Source organism: Labrus bergylta, chromosome 22, assembly GCF_963930695.1.
Source record: "Labrus bergylta chromosome 22, fLabBer1.1, whole genome shotgun sequence".
Classification (NCBI taxonomy): Eukaryota; Metazoa; Chordata; class Actinopteri; order Labriformes; family Labridae; genus Labrus; species Labrus bergylta.
Window position 1 is genome coordinate 20,541,190 of NC_089216.1, and position 23,048 is coordinate 20,564,237.

General features: G+C 41.2%; 1 protein-coding gene across 2 annotated transcripts in view; it reads left to right on the forward strand.

Annotated features, from left to right (window-relative positions):
- The window catches only part of nlgn2a (neuroligin 2a), a 233,541-nt gene that overhangs the window by 67,649 nt on the left and 142,844 nt on the right, over nt 1–23,048 (forward strand). For both annotated transcript variants that reach the window (XM_065950222.1, XM_065950221.1), the window contains exon 2: nt 15,568–16,410. In XM_065950222.1, the coding sequence (XP_065806294.1) occupies nt 15,903–16,410 (508 nt within the window). In that variant the 5' untranslated portion in view covers nt 15,568–15,902. The remainder of the gene's footprint in view (nt 1–15,567; nt 16,411–23,048) is intronic.

Genomic DNA, 23,048 nt, shown 5'->3' on the forward strand with positions numbered 1-23,048 from the left:
CATCCAAACGTTTGTTATGGGGTGTGAGTTTGAAGATAAATAGACTATAGCTATACTCATACTCCTACATACTCAGTAGCAGCAGTTCTCCCCAGCCCCATCAAAAAGTAATACAACAGACTACTGAATGATTGAACGTTGTATACACATATGTGTCCTTTTCTTGAATCATACAGCCAAAATAACAGCGGTAGAAACACGTACAAGTACAGCCATGATCTCCATATTTCTTGTATTGGACCCACAAATGTAGAATAAACTTTCTGTTAATCATTTGATGCCTTAATATCTGTTCTCTGGAGCCTCTGTGGCATCTCAGTTGGAAAATTACCGAGTTCTGTCACTTTACACAAGTTCTTCTACCTTCCTAATCCTCTAAGTCAATATTTTAATGGAAGGCTTTTATCTGTCCCAGGTCGTGGGTCCCTGTCTGACTGTAAACAAAGTCCAGGTGCCTTCCTGCTTGTCAAGTGAGCAGCTGTGAGCTACAATTGACATTCATCAGCTTTGCTTTAGCCTGGCTTGGGGAGCTGTATTTCTTTTACAATCCCCCACTTCCCCCATTTGTCCTTACATATCCTCTATTCTGTCGCTTTCTTTCTGTGTGTCACTTTCCTTCCAGCAGTGTTAATTTTCTCAATTAGACCCCATTCACCCCTTCCTCACAAACACAGTGTAGTCATCGCCTTGGGCCAAACCTTCTGTATTGGTACATTTGTGTTTCCCAATCACCCAGTTTAAAATAAATCCTCTGTGGACCCGTGGTTCAGGTCTTGTTTTTTTCAAATTTCACATGGATGACATTACAATATCGACACAACCAGGAAATGCCAAAGCATATATTATTTTTCTAATTTAGACTACCAAGCAAATTTGACATCGTTGCCAAGCATTATTGTTCAACTTTTGCATTTGTGAGGTGACGTAAACTGGCCCATAAAGAGTTTTTTATGTTTACTTACAATGTGGGGATAAATATCTTGCAAAGCCACTACTTTAAACATTGCTTTAAAGTTCTAAAATTGACTGATAGCCAACCTTAAAAATATTGTTAATGATCCATGGTATGGTTGGGAGCAGGGTAAAAGTAATAATTCAGTGCCTGTGGTACAGAACTCTCAGTACAGAAACTATTAGGTCCATACAGTTGAACATTTTTGTCTGACTGCCAAATTATAAATTTTGAACAGAGCCACACCTCTGAATATGTTTCCAGTATTTCATGTACATCTGGTGATCATGATTTGATTTACTTCCATTGTTGGGAACCAAACAAGCATTTCCATCCAGTAGAAGTACAATATCTTCTGACTAGCTTATCTTCTAATCTTCTTCTTTTTCTGTCCGTCTTTGTTGTTAACTTTGCTATGACCTATTTCTGTGTTCTTTGCTGATCAGTAATTCAGCATGGAAAGTAGACTTGGTCATGTGGGTGCAAGTAGTCAATATTGTCAACAACAATCAGTTATTTGCCAAAGAATTGGATCGTTGATGTGTAATGTCTATATCATCGCTCATGTTTTCATGCAGTGCACGGACAGGACACTGTTTTCCAGAGTTGCTGCGGAGTGAGCCATCTCACGTCTTAACTATCTCTGCTGAGAGTTGTTTAGGATGATTAAGCAACAGAAACATACAGCAGCATAATGAAATTAGTGGATTTAAAAACCATTAGTCCTAAAACCTAATAAGTCTGGGAGTGTTTCACCCTCAAAGCTGCAAAAGAAAAGTGTTAAACGTTCCTGCTTCAGTGTCCTGACCATGTTCAGAGAGCACAGGGGAAACCTATTGCTCTGCTCCAGGAACAAATTTGTCTCTTAACGTAGGTGCTAACCCCCTTCACTTTAACTCCTCTGCAGTAAACAACAAGCGACAGAGACATGGGAGCCCGGCTCGAGTCTTGAAGAGTTCAGTCACTAAATGTTGAACACACAGCTTAAAGTGTGCATTCGACCTGCTATTTCTTTGTCCAGTCATGACCATATAACACAACTTGTGTGAAAAAAAGGATTACCTGCAAGATTTGTAAAGCAGACCTTGCTTATCATGGCAGGAATTTACCCGGCAATTGGCGAGCATTTGAGTAGAATAAATGTTGGACGTCTGTTTTACAAAGAACCATTCCAAAGTTACAGCCATGCACTGAAGTTTTCTCCCAGTTACATTTTTTTAGTCCTTCCACTAAAAACTGTTTCCCTTGACCTTGTCTTTTCTCTATTTCTTTCTCCAATCCTGCCAGTTGAGCCAACTCTCACCATATTACCATAGTAACCACACAAGATAAAGATATGGCCTTACTGGAGTCGCAGACGTCATTTCAACCATCGACTAATGTCTTCTTATTTTTCAAAAACCACTTTACTTTTGCTGAGAATTGTTTAGATCGGTGGATAATAAAAGTAAATGGTGCAACACAGATAATACATTACAATAGTTTCCCCACCTTGAACTTTATGGCTCCATATCCCCCCCCACCCAAAAGGTCAGGACTGCCAAGATTCATTGGTCATCTTTGTGTTGTCAGAGTTCATAAAAATCAAACTTCATGCAAAAGATTCTGTCAGATTTAGTTTTTCTTTGCTTTCAATGGATTTGCTTTCAGGGATGACTTATTTCAATGCTAATGTTTCTTGACCTTTACTGACCACTGCACCATGAGTTGGAGGGGGGGTGGGGGGGGGGTGAGCTTGTAAACCTTTAAATATATAAAAAAGCTTTCTTTGCAATCCAATAATTCTAAAGGTCCTGCTAGGTGAAGTCCCTTTTTTGATTTAAAAACTTCCACATTTTAATTATGAAGACCTCTTCAGTATGTGTCCGATCATTAACGCTGTACTCTAAAGCCCAATGTTCAATGGACCATAAATATAGGAGAAGAGTCCCAACGTCTTAAAACGTTTACTACCAATTGAACTCCTTAAAGTTTGAATACTCTCCCATACATATGATCCAAGGTCAAAGACGCTTAGAAGTAGATAAATATTCACGACACATGGAATGTGTAAAATGGCAACTATGCTGAATCTCCCTTCCTTCTTCACAAGTGTCACTGAGCTGCTCCTCCAGCCACTGAGATCTTCCCCCCCCTGGAGCAGTTCCACGCTGTCCTCTCCCTCTCCTTGATGCCCCTGCTGGAGGACCTGTAGGGGGGGTGGGGGCTGAGCCACTCAGAAGCTGGCCTTGAGCAAAGGGAGGGGGGGGAGAGATTTAGAGCTGTGGTTTGATAGAGTAGACAGGGGGGGAAGTGAAGGTAAGGTAATCAGAGCACGACGGCGGGGCGGGGAGTCTGCATGTGGATGAAAATAGAAGACAAAAATCAGGCAAGCTGGGTGCACTCATCTTCTCTGGGTGAGAGGGAAACATCCAAAGTGCTTCTGCAGACAAGCCCGCCTAAGTGATGCTGCTGCGTATAGCTTTGTGGAGGCTGTGCTGTCAGCCTGTGATTAATCCACCACTGTCTGCCTAATTACCACCCGTGCCCCTGCTTGTTCCTCCGCTCTTCCATTGACGCGCTGACCCGCACCGGAAACTCAACGCTCCCAATGCAAATTAAAACCCTGTAAATATTTGCTTTTTAACTCTTGCCGACACATTGTTTCCAATTTTGCGCTCTGGTGGTCCGCATCCCCAAACCCCCCCCTCTCCTACACAGACACTCCTCACTCGTCAAACTGCAGCTTCAACCACTGATTGTGTGTGTGTGTATATCTCTGGGTTGTCAACAAGTTTGCTGACAGCCCCTAGACTCTCCTCCTCCTCCGTCTAGCCCTCGCTCCATCTCTGCATCCTCCCATTGTGTCTGTATTGTAGCTGGCAGTCTATCAGGCTATTCTCCTTCTCTGTCAGCCCGGTCTCATCTCTATAACGGGTGAATAGCGTCTGGGGAGGGAGGAAGACAATTATGTTTAAAGATAGAAAAGGCTGAATAGAGACTCTAAATATTGACAGGATTCTCTACATTGTGAAAGGAAAGTTCTTGGGAGGCTGAAATGTTAACTCTGCATGGTGTTAATATACATCTGAATCTGTGCATTCCCACACTCATTTGTTCCAAGAATTTGACTTTGCAACCACTTTTTTTCCAGGTAATGTGTACTGATGCCTCAAAGAATCTGAAAAACTAAATCTAAAGTAATCTAACAAATCTAAGCCCAGGTGTAACAGGGCTGTCAGTGATACGTATAAATGTCTGTTTAGTAGTCTTGTGGAGTAGTTCTGCGTATGTGAAGAAAGTTGTATGGAAAGCCTTTTGTGGCTGCAGAGGGAGCTGCATAAAATCTGATAAATTGCCTCAAGTAATTTCAGTGTGAGTCAGTGTCGCTTAGTGCTGAAGACTACAGGTTTGGAGAGAGAAAAAAAAATAAACTCAGGGGGTGTGAAGTTGAAAGAAGTCAGCCTACAAGACCTCTGTGGCTCCGTTTCTGGTCTCTGCTCGAGGCTAGCTGCTCGAGGCTACACAAGCTGCTACTAGCGGAACACGCAATTATTAGAGTGAACTGTCAACAGCTAAGATGCATTGTGGGTAATGCGGGTGCCAAGTTTTGACAAGAAAGAAGAATGTGTAGAGTAAAAGCAATATTTCTCGCTCTGCTGCCTCAATTTTCTTCCTTTTTCGGAAGATAAGAACTATTGAGTTTATTTATGAAGCACTCTCTGAATAAAATACTTTTTTTTTTTGTCAGAAAGTTAGCCAAACTCTTTCGGTTTCAAGTGAGATGCGTCCAACTTCATGGCCAAGCATATCAGCGTTGTGCATCAAATTAAACTAAAGTACAGTTCTCTGTCTGCATTTTGAAAAATATTTTTCAACTGCAGGTTCTGATGGGGGACGGTGATTCTCCTCAAATGACAATGAGTCAAAGCAAACTGGCATCATGATGTGTTCAAATGTAATGCAAAAAAAAAGAACATTTATATTTCGGCAAACTAAATAAGCTACAGTTGTTTGGAGGAGACATTTTTTGGTGTTTTTCCAGCAATATAGTAAAGACATAAATATAATTCCAATCTATGAAAAAAAACATAAAACGTTTATAATACATCTTTAGACTGACTGATGCCAAGATTTTTTAAAGTAAAACGTTAAAATAACTCACATCAACTGTGTTTATTTCAAGGTCTATGGATGAGAAGGTCACTTGTAAAGTAATACCTGTTAAAAGTGTAATGTCGTCTAGTCATAACACCAAATTATAGAAAAGTATCGATGGGAAATTGGAGATGAGCTTGTGTAGCACTTTTCTAGTCTCCTGACTACTCAAATCGCTTTCACACTGCAGGTCACACCTACACATTCACACACTGATGGTAGAGGCTGCTGTGTAAAGAGACCATCTGTATTCATTCATACACATTTATACACTAAAGACGAAGCAACGGGAGCAGCTTGGGGTTAAGTGTCTTGCCCAAGGACACATCAGACATGTGGCTGCAGGAGCTGGGGATCGAACCCCAAGCTGAGAGACCACCAACTCTACCACTGAGCCACATTATTGATAGTTGTATCTATAAAGACTCTCAATGTTAAGGGTCCAGATGTCTCCCAATGCCTGGGAGTCCAGATAATGGTATCAATATCAATACAAATGAACGATCCTTTTCTCCAAACATCTAAATGAACTAACAACATAATAAAAATGGAATCCTATATTGACATATGTGAAATATCATAGAGTGATGATGAGCTGCCTCATACCTCAACCTTGTGGCAGTAAAGAGAGCATGTTGTTTAACTCCACTGTTTCTACAGGACTAAAAGTCAGGTTAAGGCCTTAGATTAATTTTTTGTCTGCTTTGTTTTTTGAACCTTTATAAATTTCCTGCAGATCTAAAAGTGAGTTGATCGTTCTCCTCTACATAATCTTAACAAACAACTGCCCTTCAGCTCTATCTGTTGAACTCTGGCCCTTAGTCTGATTCCTTCTTTTCCTCACTGAGAGAGATGGAAGGATTAAAAAAAAAAGAAAAAAAAAAAAAAAAAGATTAACAGTAGCCTGAGTGAGCACTGACCTCCCCGCCGGCTCTTTTCTATTCAGAGCCTCCACAGAGCACTGTCAGCAAGGCGGCAAGCGTACAAACACAAACACACATTTACGTCCAACACATCTACAGGCATTAATGTGGCATCTGAGGAGATGTAATAGCCCCCTTTTTTCTGTTCAAACACTCACCGTCTACGTCTACAATGCTTTCAAAATTACTTTGCGATCAACACATCAAGCTGCTGTCACCGGGATAAAGAAACACACACACCAGCATCGCAGAAATATTCCAAAGAACATTTTTACATTTTGTTCAAAACGATGAAAATATCTCTCATGGACTCACACGTCATGGGATGTTGTTGTTCAAATTTCCAATTACCATGTTTGAGCTTCCATGTATTAATTAGCAAATGTAAAAACAAACGGGCTATGCTATTAGACTTTAAAAGCCTTGATATGATAATGACAGAAATGCATTTGTGTGGGCGGTTTAATGTGAGTGTATATATTAGCATTTTTGAATTCTCCTGTGAAGATTCACATGGGGTCTTTATACATGAAACTGTTTGGACTTGTCTTATCTATCCACCCTCTGTCTTTCTTCCCCCATCCACAAGATTATTTTTTAGGGCCGTTGCGTCTCTTGACCGATTCCATCCAGCACACTGGATTCCAGCTATTAGCCAGCACCACCAGCCTGGTATAGTCAGGTTATTATCTATCATTAGGTTGAACCCAGTGTACTGACAGACTGACTGGCAAGACAACACAAAGGGAAAGGTGGCAAGCAATTACTGGGGAGGTCGTACTGGGTGCTACTGGCACTGTATTGGAGTAGAATTGGGTGGAATTGGTCTTAGTGGGATTTAGACTGCACTTCCAGCAGAATGGCGATGATTTGATCCGAGGCTGTAATTTCCAGACTTATTTGTCCGTTGCAGGAAGACTGGTGAAACTTTTTAGCAGAAGAGAGTAAATAAACTTCTGAAACCAAATAAACAGCCCACAAAACTGTCTTGTCATCTTGTATCAAGGTTTGGTTTTAGGGTAAGGAAGAGTTCAGCTTGAAATGTTTTTAACAACCCAAACTGTGTGGGTAGTAAGCAATATTCTCAAGTTCATCATGTTGTCAATAAAGCTTTGTTTGAGGTTTTCATGGTCCTTTTGGTTCCCAGTTACTGAAACATAACCAAGGTCATGAGCCAAACACATTTTCTTCATTGTTATGTTGTAGTTTGGAAGGTTGAATCATAACAGAAACACACAATCTGGACAGCAACAGGCACAAACCAATAGTTATCTAACCTCTGAATTTAGCCAGGTCATAAGGTCATGATCTGATACACGTACACACATACCCACACACACTTTCCTGGTAATAGACCAGTTTGTCCGGCAAAGAAACTTCTAGGAAATGGTCTTTATATAGCACACATGTTGTAATTGCCCAGTGTGATGATTGCCCATCAAAGGATGATTGGGATGCTATAAAAGAACTGGTCCAAGAGAAATAAACAGATCCTCGAGTCACAAGCCATATGTCTCTGTCTGATTGTTCAAGAGCATTTACTCTTCTACAGTTATTGGTTCAATGAAGATATTGTTCCATCATTACCATTGGTCTAGGGCTAGGTTTTTTTTATATCTTATATCTGTATGGATAGATATACCATCGACACTAAAAAGCATGGCGTAGTTTTTCTGGCTTCACCCATTGGCTCAATGATTGCGGTCACCAAATTGGAAGACCTTTCTAAATCTAAAGTTTGGTCAGACAAGCGATGTGCCAAGAGGTCGAGTTTAGGTTGGTCTTTAGCTTTGTGGCTAACAGCTTCAACGTGCAACATACAGATGAGTTATAAAAATAATTTTCCCCCCTGTACAGTGTGTACAATTATTACAGTGTGGGGAATTATGATCTCCCAATCAAATTCCCTATAACAAAATTGAAAAACTATTTTCAGTTTATTCTTGATCAAGGAAGTCATTAATCATGTTACAGTTAAAACAGGCTTAAACATCACATTATGTCCTGCAAACCACCACGTCTTCTTTGATGTGGACATGAGTCAATTACACAACATTGTCTAATCCTAATCCACAGCCATCCTTTAGGAATAATGCTTATTCTCTCCCAAAATGAGCCCCACGTTCATCACACTCACTGATCACACTTCACTCACCACGAGCAGAGATGTGACCTCCATGTGGAAGATTAACAGCAGGTTAATTGGAGGAAGCCTCTGTTACAGCACATAAAAGTGGTATTGAGACATCCCTCACAGCAATTAAAGATAACAAAGTCGGCCTGCTGTTGTAAACATGAAATCATAAGCACTTGGTGTAATTCTTGCCGTAATATGAGCAGTGAAGCAGCTCCCCTCCCTCATGGCAACAACATCAAAGTCTGGTGTCACTTTTGAAGTAGAGATCCGCAGAATAAAGGACAACTTCTAATTTGTGGGAAATGATCTCTGGTGAGACTTGTTGTAATTAATGAGGGAGAAAATTGTTCACACATACAAGAGAAAGACACAATAAAAATAACACCTGCAGAGTGTAATACAATTTTATTACCCAAGCAGCAAATTGCAGAGCTTACAACACTTAATTTGAGCTAGAAAAGTCATTTAGATTTTTGAAGTCATAGTTTTTTTTTGTACCATATTGGATGTTACTGCAGAGTGTGTATTTTTACTTAAATCAATTCAACACCTTTAAGGCAAAGCTTAAACACTCTTCAAAGTGCTTCCTGATCAATACCACACTAAAGAAAAAATCTCCTTTCCTGTCTTGTATTTTCTACAAAAGGTGATATCTCTATTATGGGCTTGGTTACCTTTGTCGCGAGACAATCCCACTGAGGATTCATGTATTCCCAAACTAAAGAAAACAAGTCCAACCCTGAATTAATTTCCAAAAAGCAACATGTTCCTTTGTTACACGGGCAATTGTAATCAGTGGAGTGTTACATTTAGCAGTAGTCTGTTACATAAAGAAGCAGAAAAACATTGTTTTTTCTTTACAAAATCAGTGAAATCAAATAATTGAAAAACCTCTGATAAAGCACATCACCAAACAGATTAGATAGTAGCTAGCTGGTGAACTATCAGGATCATTTGAGCAGGTTAAGAGCAAGATTTGTTCCTTAAGAATGAATTGACAAAAACCAAGTGGAAAATAAAGAGTGATTGTTGGAGTAACATCTATCAGAAAGACAGGAAGACAGTTTCAACTGATTGCAGTGCCAGTACTTGGCGTTGGGTTGCAGTCAGCAGTAACCACTTTTTAACATAAAAAGGAACAGAAAACAACAAAATATGTATGACAAAATAAACCAAGCTTTATACAGAAAATTCCATTTTTAGTTTGGGTTTGATAAATACATTTTCTCTTGGATAAGAATGTGAAGGAAACATTACTGGTCTCCTTTATGCCAAGAACTGAGGGTGGACATTTCAACTGTTTACAAGAACAAAATGAGATTTTCAAATTGTATTTACTCAACAATTACACAACATCATCTAATCCACAGCTTTTCAATAATCATGTATGTCACATAGGAGCTGTGGCTTAGTAGTAGAGTTAGTCTTCTTTCAGTTGGAAGGTTGCTGGTTTGGTCCCAGTTCCTGCACTCCATATCCCAAGTTATCTTGGAAGGGAAAACTAGAAATATGATACATTGGTAAAGTCCATTTACCATTTTCATTAAAACATATTGAGTTGGCATGTTTGCTGAGTATCTTAATTACTGGAAATACAAGCAAAGTAAAAATGGCCACCAATATGTGACGTGTGATTGCCGGCCTGGCCACTATATTTGAAAGTTAGTTGTGCCTTGGATTAATAATATTCTTTTGCAACTGTAGGATGTGTTACAATGAAACCATGTAGTGTTGAATTTACCAAATCAACCGGAGAAAAAGGTCAAATGTGTGTTGCAAATATTGGAGATATAGAGCTCCAATTAGGAAGCAGGAAAATAAAAAAAAGTTGGGTGGCTAGTTTGAATCCGTCCAAAACAAACAAAATTCACATAAATAATATCCACAAAACTTCCTAAATAACATTTAGTTTTTGCTTGATTAATCTGCATCATAATGCACCAAAACAAGTTTTCAGGTAGTTACATCCTAAAGTATTTATTTGCCGAGCACTAAGTGTGTAAAGATTGAACACTCACTTCTCATATCTTAAAAAACTGAGCAAATGAAACCCAAAATGTCAAACTATTCCCATAGCAGTAGCTCAAAGGGGGATTCATTTTGTAGCTAAACAGTTATGTCAATGTTAGTCAACTTGCACTAAGTGGCTGAACGGTATGATGAAGTGAAACTGTTAAAGTGGGCTCCAAAGATGTTTCTCTAAAAAAAACATTTGAAGACTTTGTTGTGATGTTTCTCTCTTGTGACTAAGAATGTGACAGTTATTCATACCTGCCTCTGAATCCTGCAGCACTTTGTAAAAACTCTGTTGTCTTCCTGAGCTTGCAAACTGATGAGACATTAAGCTGCCTTTTCTTCCTTTACTTTTTAAAGCGCTCATTTTGGTGTAGATGCAGCAAAAATGGTTGCGTGATGTTCTCTTCTGAAGCCTCCTGACAGATCAGTCATCCTGCGTTCCTCTCTAGCTTAGTGAAAAGTATTTAGCTGTCCATTCTGTGTTATATGCTCAGCATTCACTGTCGACTTTCCCTTTTACACAGCTCCCTTTTTTTTTTAGCTGTAGAAGGGATATCGACTGTACTGAGCAATGGTGACATTGTTATAGCCTTGCTGTGGGCCTAATAATAAGAGCATTACTGTGCCGTCTATCAGAATTTGTTCACAGGGAGGAGACGTTTCAGGTCAACAGATTAAGCAACAAAATTGTATCACTTACAGATTTGTGGGTCAGATTAAAGTGTTTGACAGGCTGCATCTGGCCCGCAGCCTGAGGTCCTGGTTTACCCATGCCTGATGAAGGGCACAGCAGTCTATGAGAGCAGTGACAGTGTCAGCGTCCTGAAGCATGACTCTTAACACCTCAGTGCTTGTAGCTTGTGGTTAACTGTGGATTATGATCTAAAGGACTGGTTTGTACCAAATTTAAATTGAGAACATTATTTTGCCTTTTTATGGGGGGCTTATTCTGAATATTGATTCATGCAGCCCTTTGGCTATACAGCCTGCAGGAAACCGACTGGTCAAGATGGGAAAATAGAAATGTTTGTGTTACATTGCACCCTTAAAGGGATACTTAGAAACCTGCTAGTATTTTTGAATGGTCGTGCACCCTGCCCTAATTTTCCCCTGAGATGGGAAATCTTTGTATTTCTAAGTCTGAAAGGGAGCTTCTAGTGACGCAAAATTACGATTTTTGCGTCACTGGAAGCTGTTGCGGTTAGCTATTATAGAGGACATTAGTGGGAGTGGCCTGCGGTGCTGTGCATTCTGGGATTTGGTGTCTTTCATCAACATGAGCCAAAAAGACACTTTCTGCCTTTTCTCGGCCAAGAAGGCACCAACTTCAAAATGTATTTCACATTTCTACATATATGACCCAATGTCAATACAGATTCATGTTTCAACAGGTGAAGTATCCCTTTAAAGTGTCTGCCAGTAGCTTATTCAGATGACAAAGTAAGAAAAGGTAAAAAATGGAGGAAAGGTGTAATAAAGATGAGGTTAATACTGTTGGTTTGCCACCACACGGCCTGCATGGTCCTCTTTGTCTCTCTGCTTCCCGGGAATGCGGGGAAAAAAACAACATCCTCCTGATGGAATGAATCATGGATGAGTGTGCATGTGTGTTATAGCACTGCAGATACAGTGTATCAGGAGAGCATGCTCCTTTAAATCTGTGTCTGCGAGTCAGATAATGTGTGCTACGTCTGTGGATGTAGAGCACTGTTAATGTGCACAAAAACCTCTGAAAACTTGTGGAAATTTTGGGGTTGTGCACATTTTTCACTCCATCTTAACCTGGAATTTTTCCTGCCCCGCCCCCTTGGAAATTCTCCGTAGGAAGTCAGGGGAAGCCTTTGTGAGAAGTGAAATATGCAGGAAAATCCACCACAAGCTTGGGGAGGGGGTGGTGACGTAAGTCCTGCAACGAGCTAGCCACTAGTCTTTTTTTTATGTTCTTCTCCTGTCTTTGGTTGATAAAGTGAATTTGTCCATCTACAAGCTGCGTTGATATTAAGGCAAAACTTGTCATCATAGTATCAGACTCTGTTTCTTTGTCCCCCGTTTTTCCTCTTAATTCTGTTTATGCTTTGAGTGTCTGTGTGAAAAAGCCTTCATATGGCTCTGTTGCCATGCTAAACTCTGTTTCCACTAGTCCCCCCCACTCTCCCTTCATCTCTCCCTCTCTGCTTCATCAATCACTTAAGCTCTCCCACTGGTCACAGCAAAGCCGGACCTATTAGGCGCTCTAATTGAGCCAATTAGCAATTAAACACTCAGATGCACCCCCGAAATTCTGGAGGTCCCTCCAGGCAAACTCTTGCCTGCCAGGGTCTTGGATTCTTACCAGGGTTGCTGGCTTTTGTAGGCCTCTGCCGCCCCTCTGCGCCTGCAAAGGCTTGAGGGGAAAGTTGAGGGCATTTGGCCCCCCTCCCTGGGTCTGTTAGATCTCCACTTTTTGAGAGACTCCAGGGTTAATGATGCAGCGTCTCCTGTTGCTTTAACTCAAGTAGCCTTAAGGATCTCTGCTGACCAGAAAGAAGCATTTCATTAACACCAGGACCTGTTTCCTCTTCATCTGCATTTGTCTCTCTCTGCTTCTTTCCTCGCTCTATTTTATCTCTGCCTCTCTATCTCCCAGTCTCTTTTATGTGTTTGAGAGGATGAAAGTTTAATGGTAGGTGTCAGTGTGTGTGCGTCAGTGTAGATGTGTGTGTGTGTGTGTGTGTGTGTGTGTGTGTGTGGAGGGCTAGTCCCTGCCTGCAGTGCAATAGCAGGCCGTCCTCCAGACTCTCCATGGTTTAATTAGAGCACACACCGTGCTGTCCACTTCTCTGTGAGAGGGTACACTCCCAGATGTACACCCAGGTGCGTGGGCAGAACAACAAAGTCCACAGTGAGAGGAACAAAGGCAGACTCCAATATATTTAGAGTGAACGCGCTGTAGCAAAAGAAGACAAAGAGTGATCACGATACCAGAATTTTAAACTTTGATAGGATACAAGTAAACATATATATATCAATACCACAGCAACAAAAATAGAAGTCTTGGCACCCAATATTGGGTAATTTCTTGGGTTTTTTTACTTAAAAAAATTGCAAGCATAGCAATTTCCTGCACAGTCTAAACTGAACAAATACTTTGGCAACTTTACGGTACTGAAACATTGCCTTTAGGTTCTTAGTCAGCATTTGCCAACTTGTGAACTTGAATAGATACGGTCACTTTGTCTTTCTCTCTTTGGGTTAAATATGATCCGTAGTTTTTTTCGATACTGTCGATCATTTAAACAATGGGTATTGTATCGTTTTAAAACAAGTAGGATAGTTAAGTCAAGAAAATCTTGCCAACCTTAAAAAAAAAAGGTGCGACTTTTTGATTAAGTAGATGTCACCTTTGAGCACCAGCATGAAACCAAAACAAAAACCTCCACCATACTGAAATCCTCTGCTCTCCTCCAGTGACACACCTCCAACCCTCCTCCACTAGAGTTCGCATTGGGGAGTTTAGCGCAAGCGATGGACAATATTGTCCTTGGCTTGATCTGTAATTACCTGTGTCCTGCATTGTTGTGTTAACATGCTAATGTTAGCACACTTTAGTTAGCTTGTAGCCTCACATTGCACATAAATTGGTATGGAATGGCTGTGATTACAAAATGACATCAAAATAAGAAATGAGTATGTTCTTCTTCTTCTTCTTCTCTAGTCCTTGATTAAAACAGCTTTTAGACACAAGGGGAGGAGCCGGCCGTCCTGTCCATGTAAACACGACTCTGACAACAACACAGCCGGCAGTACTTGAGCTTCTCACTGATTTTACAAAGTCATGACTATATCAAGGATATACTTGATTTCTGCTTTATGTATTTGTAAAAACTGTATAACCTCAGTTGCAGTTAGCGCTTTGTAAAAGAGAATTATAAATAAGAATCCCCCGCTCAAAGAGCCTGTTGTACATTAAAAACTTTATCATTTCTTGAATGAGCTTCATTATTTGTCTGTCTTACATCAGAGTGAGTCAGACTGCTCGCCTGCTCATCAGCCTATAGACTCTAATTATCCACCGTCTTGCCTCCGGATACATCACTCCCATACTTTTCTTTTTAAATTCAAATGGCTTTATTGCAAGTGGGAGAAAAGGAAGGATGGACAACAAAAACACAGAGGCGCTTCGGTGGGTGCAGGCGACGCAATAATACGGTTAATGATGACTTTTAATGGGACAATTACAGCATGGCGATAAAGCAAAATAAGAGCGTGAACGAGGAGGAAGAAGAAAATGGTGAATTTAAAAAAAAATCAGATAAGACTGAAATAGAGGGAACATAAAATAGATTTTCCTCTGCAGTCATTACTTCTAGGAGGTGTGTGCTCTAACATTACATAACACCGTCCAACAATGCTATGACGGTTTAATCCCCTGCATGCCTCATGCATTTTCTGACTGGGTCTGCTCCGGGAGGATTTGCACATTTGCGCAGTAGATTACATGAATGAGTGTACAGTGGGTGGGCAACTGATTCATGTGTGGGTCGATGAGGGTTTACTGTGCGCATGTGTGTGTGGGTCTTTGTGCTCTGCATGTTGTGCGGAAGTGTTTCGGGCTGCTATAAGCTGCTTACAGGCGCACATTACTGACCTTTGACCTTTACTGGGCAGTGAAAGGCTCGCCCTAATCTCTCTTCTCTTTGTCTACATTACCTACTGCACCTTCATCTATAGAGGCTGCCCTGAAGCCTTGAGGATATTAATAACCATGAGTATTGAGGCATCAACCGTGCGGTTGTAAAAAAAAACAAAGGAAGATATGATTAGATCAGATGCACTACATTAGCTTTGTGCAGAGAAGTTAGCGTGTTAGCGGGAATAGGCTAGCAGTGATAAACACAGTTCACTGGTTCATGTCCTTACTCAGGTCAGACCAGGACAAGCCGAACAAGTCCAGTCTAAGCTTTTCATCCATAATAAATAGGAAGAGTCATGTAGAGATGTGCGCTCAACATGGAGTACATGAGATGTTCCGCCGGTGAGAGATTATGTAGCACAAAGCGAGGGGAAGTAGAATGTGATCACGAGGATTGCCTCTTTTCAAACTTCCTCTACATGCTGCAGGTTTTCCAGCCCCTCATGTTCACATCATGTGAAGCCAAATCCATAGCTTATCACTTGAAATGTTTCCCAAAACAAGACAACTTGATCTCTACAATACTGATTATTATTGTTGTTTCATTTCCACTGCTTTCATTTCAGGCAATATTTTGCGCTTGGCAACATTTGAAGGGGGGAAAAAAAGCACTGACAGTATTTAATGAATATATTTCTGTTACAGATAAACTATAATCTCTCTTATCTTTTCTCCTCCTTTCTCTTTTTTGTCCCCCCCCCCCCCCCTTTGACTGTCCCCCTTTCTGCAGTATTCATTGGCTGATCAAATCAAATGATCTGGATTATAGAGGACCCACAGGGATGGAACGCAACAGAACCATGGCTTGGGAAGCGTTTTTTTGGGATTGCTGTTGTTAAGAGTCAACACTGAGATCTGGCACCGTTGTCCGTCCTCCTCGTCCACCACCCTTAGGACCCTCTCTTCTCCTAGCAACTGCTTTGCCCTTCATCTCACCTTCACTCAGCACCTCCTGGTCTTATAGAACCTGGTTCTGTTGATGTTTTAGTACCCTACTGGATGAAATCCCGTCCGTTTTAAAAAGACACTACTCCGATACTCCAAGCTGGAAGCAGCAGGCTGAAGATGAATCCAGTTATGAACCCTCTACCACTCGCCCGAAGTAAACAAAGTCGGCGGGGTATTTTGCCCAGGACACGCCCCCTTAGTCTCATGACAGACTGGTGCCTAATGGGTGTACTAGGCCTCATCTTGCTCTTTAGCCTGGCCTCCAGCCAGAAAATGGACCCTTCCAAAAACCCCATAGTCACCACCAACTATGGCAAGATCCGAGGCATTAAGAAGGACTTAAACAATGAGATCCTTGGCCCTGTGGAGCAGTACCTCGGTGTCCCTTACGCCACAGCGCCCATTGGGGACAGACGCTTTCAGCCGCCCGAGGCCCCGGGGTCCTGGCAGGAGATCCGTAATGCCACCCAGTTTGCCCCCGTGTGCCCGCAGAACGTCCATGGCGTGCTCCCAGAGATTATGCTTCCAGTGTGGTTCACCGACAACCTGGACGTTGCAGCGGGTTACATCCAGAACCAGAGTGAGGACTGCCTCTACCTCAATGTCTATGTGCCCACAGAGGACGGTGAGTAAACATTATTACATTAAGGGTTGGTGGAGGGTGACAGATGAAAGAAAGCAAAGAGATAATTGACTGTTTGCTTAGCCCCGCCTCCTGTACTTAAACACAAACTCAACATTGAAACATGACGGCAGGAAACCCTTAACATTAGTGCTTTTCAGACTGTGTTTTCGCAAAAGCGTTGTTACTAAGCTCAGCCGTCATTACGTTTTTGAAATTGCGACGGCGTAATATTCTTGTCCCAGTCTGTGAATTCACATTGCGTTTGCGGGAGCTCTACATACACACACAGTCGGACAGGCACAAACACACAGCGCTGCGCTCTCACTCTGGCCCAGCGGATATGGAATTTCTGAGTCTGATAAATTTGGGAAAAAACCCAATTCACAGATATGGCAACCAATATTTTCTGTACTTAAATACTTAAGACAACTATGATATAGTCACACAGTTTTAAGGACTTTTTCTCTTTCATGAAAATAGACATTTTCATTTGTTTCTGCATATCTGTATGTTTTTGTGGGGACAAATATGAATGTGCTGTTATCAGCACAAATTGGAAAACATACACACAGAAAGATGATAGCTGATATGAGCCTATAATGAACAAAGACGCATTGCAGAATATCTGTCAGGCTGAACTGTGAAGGAGTCTTGCTACTGGCCTTGGAAGTAACATTGGTTTTTAAAGGTTTGTATGCCGGATCTGCCAAGAGACAGAAATTTATGTTGGACCAAAAAGCCTCTTAACCTTTTTTTTTTTTTGTTGAAAGAGAGTGAAAAAAAGAAGCAACCATATACACACCTGATCAACAAAATATAGCTTCTACTGTTCTACTCTCCTCTGTTCACTGCTTCGACAAACATCAACATCAAAGCTTGAAAGGCTCGGCGTGCTAAGCTATGACTGGCCAAATACAGTTGAGGGGAGGGGCTTAGCAAACAGTCAACGATAGGAAGGGAGGAAAACCAATATGAATCTTTTCATTCTTTTTCCAGGTTCACGCAAACACCAGTCTATTGCACATGTTGTTGTTTTTTTAGATAGTGATCATCGTGTAAAAGGTGAATTATATTGTGTGTAATGGCACCTTTTCAAAAAGAACACATCTGCAAAATATTGTGTTGAGGGTCGAAGAATTTTTCCCTTACTACCCTTTTCTGGTTTTACAGCACATTCCATTCAAGGTATTATAAAAAAAAAAAAAAAAAGGGAAGCAGTTTCCAGGTGCTTTATGAGAAAATGATTTGGTGACATTTGACTTTTCTTACCTTTTTTTTTTTTTTTTTTTACTGTCAAGAACCCTCTCCTCTAAACTCAGATCTTACTGCGGATGTTTTTGTCTGCCCCGGCACTATTAGCTCTGTGAGCAATAAAAGAGAAATATTACCATTTTCGTCAGAAGACTTGATATGAAGAGTAGAGACTTCCTCAACCCCCCCCCCCCCCCCCCCCATTGCCTGGGGTATTGTAGTACGTGTATCCCGTTTGTCTTTTCATTTTTTTTATCTTAAATATAAGCTGCACAAAGCCTGCATACTTCACAGAGGGAAGTCAGAACCATGAATTCATATATGTATATATATTTATATAATGTTTTTTTTTTTTTTAATGGTTTTATGCTAAAGCACTGGAGGTCTGCAGACAGCAGCTTTTAAGAGGTTTTTTTCCAATACACTGTCGTTACTGCTGATAAAATGTCCTTTTTTTAAAAAGCATCTACGTCCAAATGCGACACAACAGACTCTGTTTTGGGAATATTTCTATCAATGCATATGTGCCTTTTTTAGTTTTTATCCATGTATGTTTCCCTTACTGTCTCCATGTGCACATTTTTGTCAGTAAAGTGGTGAGGCAGTGATTTTCTTCAATCTAACACGTCTGAGTTTCCTTTTCAGCACTTGCATCACTTGACTGGACTTTTTTTTTTTAGCCCTTTCACAGCTCAACACCCTTCCTTCCGCCTTCTACTGCACTCCAACACTGCAGCCTCAGCCCTCAACATCCCATCATTGCCACTTATAGCTCCTCGGGCACATATAGAACACTATACATCAGGTCTTGAGTCATTTCACTCTGTCACACAGCTTCTTTTTTTCCCCCCCTCCCTGTGTTTTTTTTTCCTGAGATATACGACTTGGTTGGGAATGCAGTGCCATAATGCCACAGACACTTTCCACCTTCTCACTTACCCACTGTCCTCTTGGTGTAATGTGCAGTCTCTGGAAATGTCACACAGGTGTGAAATACCTCCCAATATTGACCTTCATTCATCATCTTGAAACCCGAGCATAACACACAACATCGTCAGCATAATACTTCACCGGAACCGCGAGGGTGTGAGCGAATGTTGAGTGAATTAATAATGTAGCACCAACATTTCCAAATATGCATGATTAGGATAAATATGACTTCATTAGCTTTTATCATCATGTAGTGGGAACCACTTTTCATCCCTTTTCATCATCATTGCTGGTGTATTTACAGTGGGCAAGTCATTCATGACATTGCTAGCCTCAGCACTTCTGGAATAGCCCCAGGGTTATCTTTCTCTCTGCTCCTCCTTTTCCCTGCTTCTCCTCCATCATTGATTTTCAGGGATTTTTTTTATTTTTTATACATGAGCTGCTGGGGAGGGAGGAAAAAGAAAAGAGAGGAGAGGAAACAAGAAAAAGCCAAAAGCAAGGCGAGAAGGAAATGGGAGAAATGAGGAGAGTAGATGAGAAGAGAGAAGCGGAAAACAGATAAGCGCGGGGGAGGGGGGGGGGGGGTGAGGGTAGAGAGGAGGAGGAGAATCAAGACAGAGAGACAAAATACACAGGAGGTAAGGAGAGGAGTGGAGAGAGAGAAAAAAAAGAGCTTTCGGGCAGCGGATCAAAACTCAGCCACAACTCTGTGTCCGTGGGGACTGTCAGCTCAAGTCATCGTCACAAAACACAACACAGCGTTGTTAAATATGCTCGCATAGTAACACACGCTCATCCTCTCCCATCTTCTCATGCCGTGATGCTAATTCCATTTCTATTCTTCTCACTTGGAAACATGAACGCTACTACATCCCACAGAGTCTCCTGAGGCCTTTGACTTGTATCCTCTTTTTTATTTTTTTATTTTTTTAGGGCACCCTTAAGTCTGAATCCTTAAAAACCTCCTCTAATTTTAAGTGGATTAAGCCTTCCGAATTACTTCTTAATGCTGTCATGAGTGCAAATGGAGGAAAGTGGGACACTGACATGGATGTGTGTGTGTGTGTGTGTGTGTGTGTGTGTGTGTGTGTGTGTGTGTGTGTGTGTGTGTGTGTGTATGTGTGTGTGTGTGTGTGTGTTCCCTCATAGATAAACAAACACGGTAACATTTGGTGGTTACGCATGGCTCCTTAATTATTACACAAGCACTTATTAAGTTGCTAAGCTGGCCATTTGTTGTCATTTTTTCATTAGTTCCATGGCATTCATGAATAAATGTATCTCTGAGTGAGAGAGAGAAAAAAACACGACAAGAAATGAAACCAAGCTAATCATGGTACAGCAATAATGTAAAATTATGCTTGTTGCTTTGTTACTCTGTAATTAACAGAAGCTTAATTTAATATGCAAATGATGGTTTTAGTGCTTTTAGATTGAATGCTTTAAGTGTATGAATATCTTAGAGCTGGGAATAATGTTTCTTCACTTATTTTAATTCATCTTAATCTTCAACATCGTTCTCACTTCACATACATTGTTTGAAAAAAGACACATTTTTTATACTTTTACATGCAAATACATAACACACTCTTATAGGCTCTCATGCCTATAACTTCTGAGAATATTTTAATATTTGGGTCTGGGTCAGCACCCTAATTAAATAATTGATGGTCCTGGCTTTCTTTTACAAGTAACTCTATAAAATAAATTCATGGATATTGGAATTTCACTATAATGCAAAGTGTCGGCCATTAAACTTTGCTTGTTTCCTCGTCCCTGGTGTAGTAAGGAATACTGGGCACTAGGACCCAGGGGGATCAGGTTCAGCCCTGGGGCAAGCTACTCCCTCAAACAAACGTTTGGAGGGAGGGCCTCCACCAGTTCCCCTGGATATGACATCCCATAAATCATAGCGAGAGGTTTTCATCTGGCTCCTTGCAGAGTCACGGTGGATCGATGGACGAGGGGAAAGGGAGGGAAGGACTAGTCGTTGTTGCTGCTGCTGCTGCCTCAGGCGCACAGACAAACCACATGCTCCTCCAAGCAGTCAACAGCCATTAACACGGAGCAAACAAGACTTTCATGGTAAATAAGTCGGGGTAGCAGGACTCAGCAGCCCCCAGACTAGCAATATGCTGTAATTGTTAACCAACACACAGGCTCTCATTTCTCTGCACCTTTTCAAGAAGGCAGAGAAGTAGTAGAGAAACCATCGCTTTATTCAGAGGAAACAGCTTAATCAGATGACACATTGCACTTTCATCCTTTGCAAAGTAAAGTCTTCTCTGGTCCAATAGAGACCCCTGACAGAGACTTTTCATGCCATCACCAGCCACATAGCACCTTCACCTGTGGCTATTCCCCCCCCCCCCCCCCCCCCCCACACACACACACACACACACACTCCTGCTTAGTGTCACTACTGTTCAGGTGGCAGGGCTGCATAGCTCCTTCTTTGGCCTCTAATTTTTCACATGAACTCCAATGTGTCTTCTCCAACTGCATGAAATCTTCTTCAACGTATAATCAGAAATGCTTCAATCGTCTCCCTGGGGTAAATTCAGAGGCCACAGTTGCTCTTATATACATTACAGCAGTATAACATATTTATAATAATAATAATAATACATTGGTTTTATATTGCGCTTTTCTGAAAACTCAAAGACGCTTTGACAAAAACATAAAACAATAAAACAAAACAAAAAAAGACGAGGACAGTACAATGAAGAAGTAATCTAGGGAGGGAGGGAGTTAGTGGTTGTAGGCAGTGATGAAGAGGTGAGTTTTGAGGGATTTCTTGAAGGAGGTGAATGTAAGGGAGTCTCGGATGTTTTTATACATCCATCCATCCATTATCTAAACCTCATTTCCTGTTAGGGGTTGCGGGGTCTGGAGCCGATCCCAGCTGCCATTGGTCGAGAGGCTAGGTACACCCTGGAATTGTTGCCAGTCAATCACAGGGCTGACATTACGAGACAGACAAACAGACACACTCACATTTACACAATGTAGTCACCAGTTAACCTAACGAGCATGTGTTTGGACTGTGGGAGGAAGCCGGAGTACCTGGAGAGAACCCACACATGCACGGGGAGAACATGCAAACTCCACACAGAGAGGTACTCTTTGCATTATTCTTTTCAAAGTCTGCAAAGGCATTCATAGACCGCATACCATTTAATCTGGTTTATCATCACCTTCCATGTCCTAGTAGAATCTTCCCCTGCTGTAGCCTCTTTATTAACAGTTCAAGACCTCGGAGAGCCAAGTGGCATCCTCACTGGCAATGAAGCGTCTTCACTGGCTGTGTGGTGTCTTGCACAGCCACTCTTGCTATCCGCTGAATTTTCTCTTTATATTCTAAACCATGACCTTTTCCCTCCTGCATATATACATACTCAATTTCAAACTCCTGAATGCTGCATTTTACTGCTTTACAACACTGAAGGTACCAGCACCAGATACGTTCTTTGTTAGTATCATCACTGGGCTTCTTCCTGTCTACATGTGCATAATGGAGTGTATGTAAGTCTAGTATAATATCAGTCCATGTTTTCAAAACTACCCATACTTGACTAGACAATCTCTCAACATGTCATTAAACACAGCAGCTTCAGCCCTCTGAGGCATATTACTGCTTCCTCCTAACCTAATAACAAACAGTACAGTCCATCCTTCCTACAACTATACTAGAGGGAAGTATATTTTCTGTGTTGCCATGGTTATTTTCCGAAATCACAAAAAGCAAACCTGAGCTGCATCATTTCCTGACTGTAGTTTTTGTATCAGTCTGACCCTTTTCCCCTTTAATCACTTTCCACCAATGCTTATGTTCTTCAGTTAACATTTTACCCAACCAATACTTAGTATAAAAGTGAATTCCCCCAATCCAGAGACGATCTGTCAGATGACATTTCTTTCATATATCAACCCTAAAAGATAACTCTAACTGAGTACTGTAACGCTTCTTCATGGCTTCTGGATACATACTCCAGTTTGTCATGAAATACTGAAAACCTTCCTGTGATGGGTGGAATTTTTTTTTTAACATTAGGAATTCCCAAAATTAGGCATTTAAGCATTGGTCTTGAACAAACTAGGTCAGAATTCAATACATTCAAAAGATCGTTATAGGCGGTAGGCTGAATTTTACCCTCATAAGCTGTTACAAAGTGCTTTTAAGCTTCCAGTTCTGTTCAATTAGTCCTGTAGGATAAGGGCACGCATTGGTTTTGCCAGATAATCCTCTGAGATTTGAACCGCTAACCTCAGCGTTGTCAGCGCCATGCTTCTTTTGGCTGAGCTGCAGGGTGCGAGCAAGCGATGGGAGGGGGGTGGGGGGGTGGTTTATAAATTATTCCGACCGATACTTCATCTATCGCCATGCATCAAACTCAAACTCCCACATCTCCCCGTTCTGCAATATTTCAATTTTCTGAGGAGATTCATCAAGA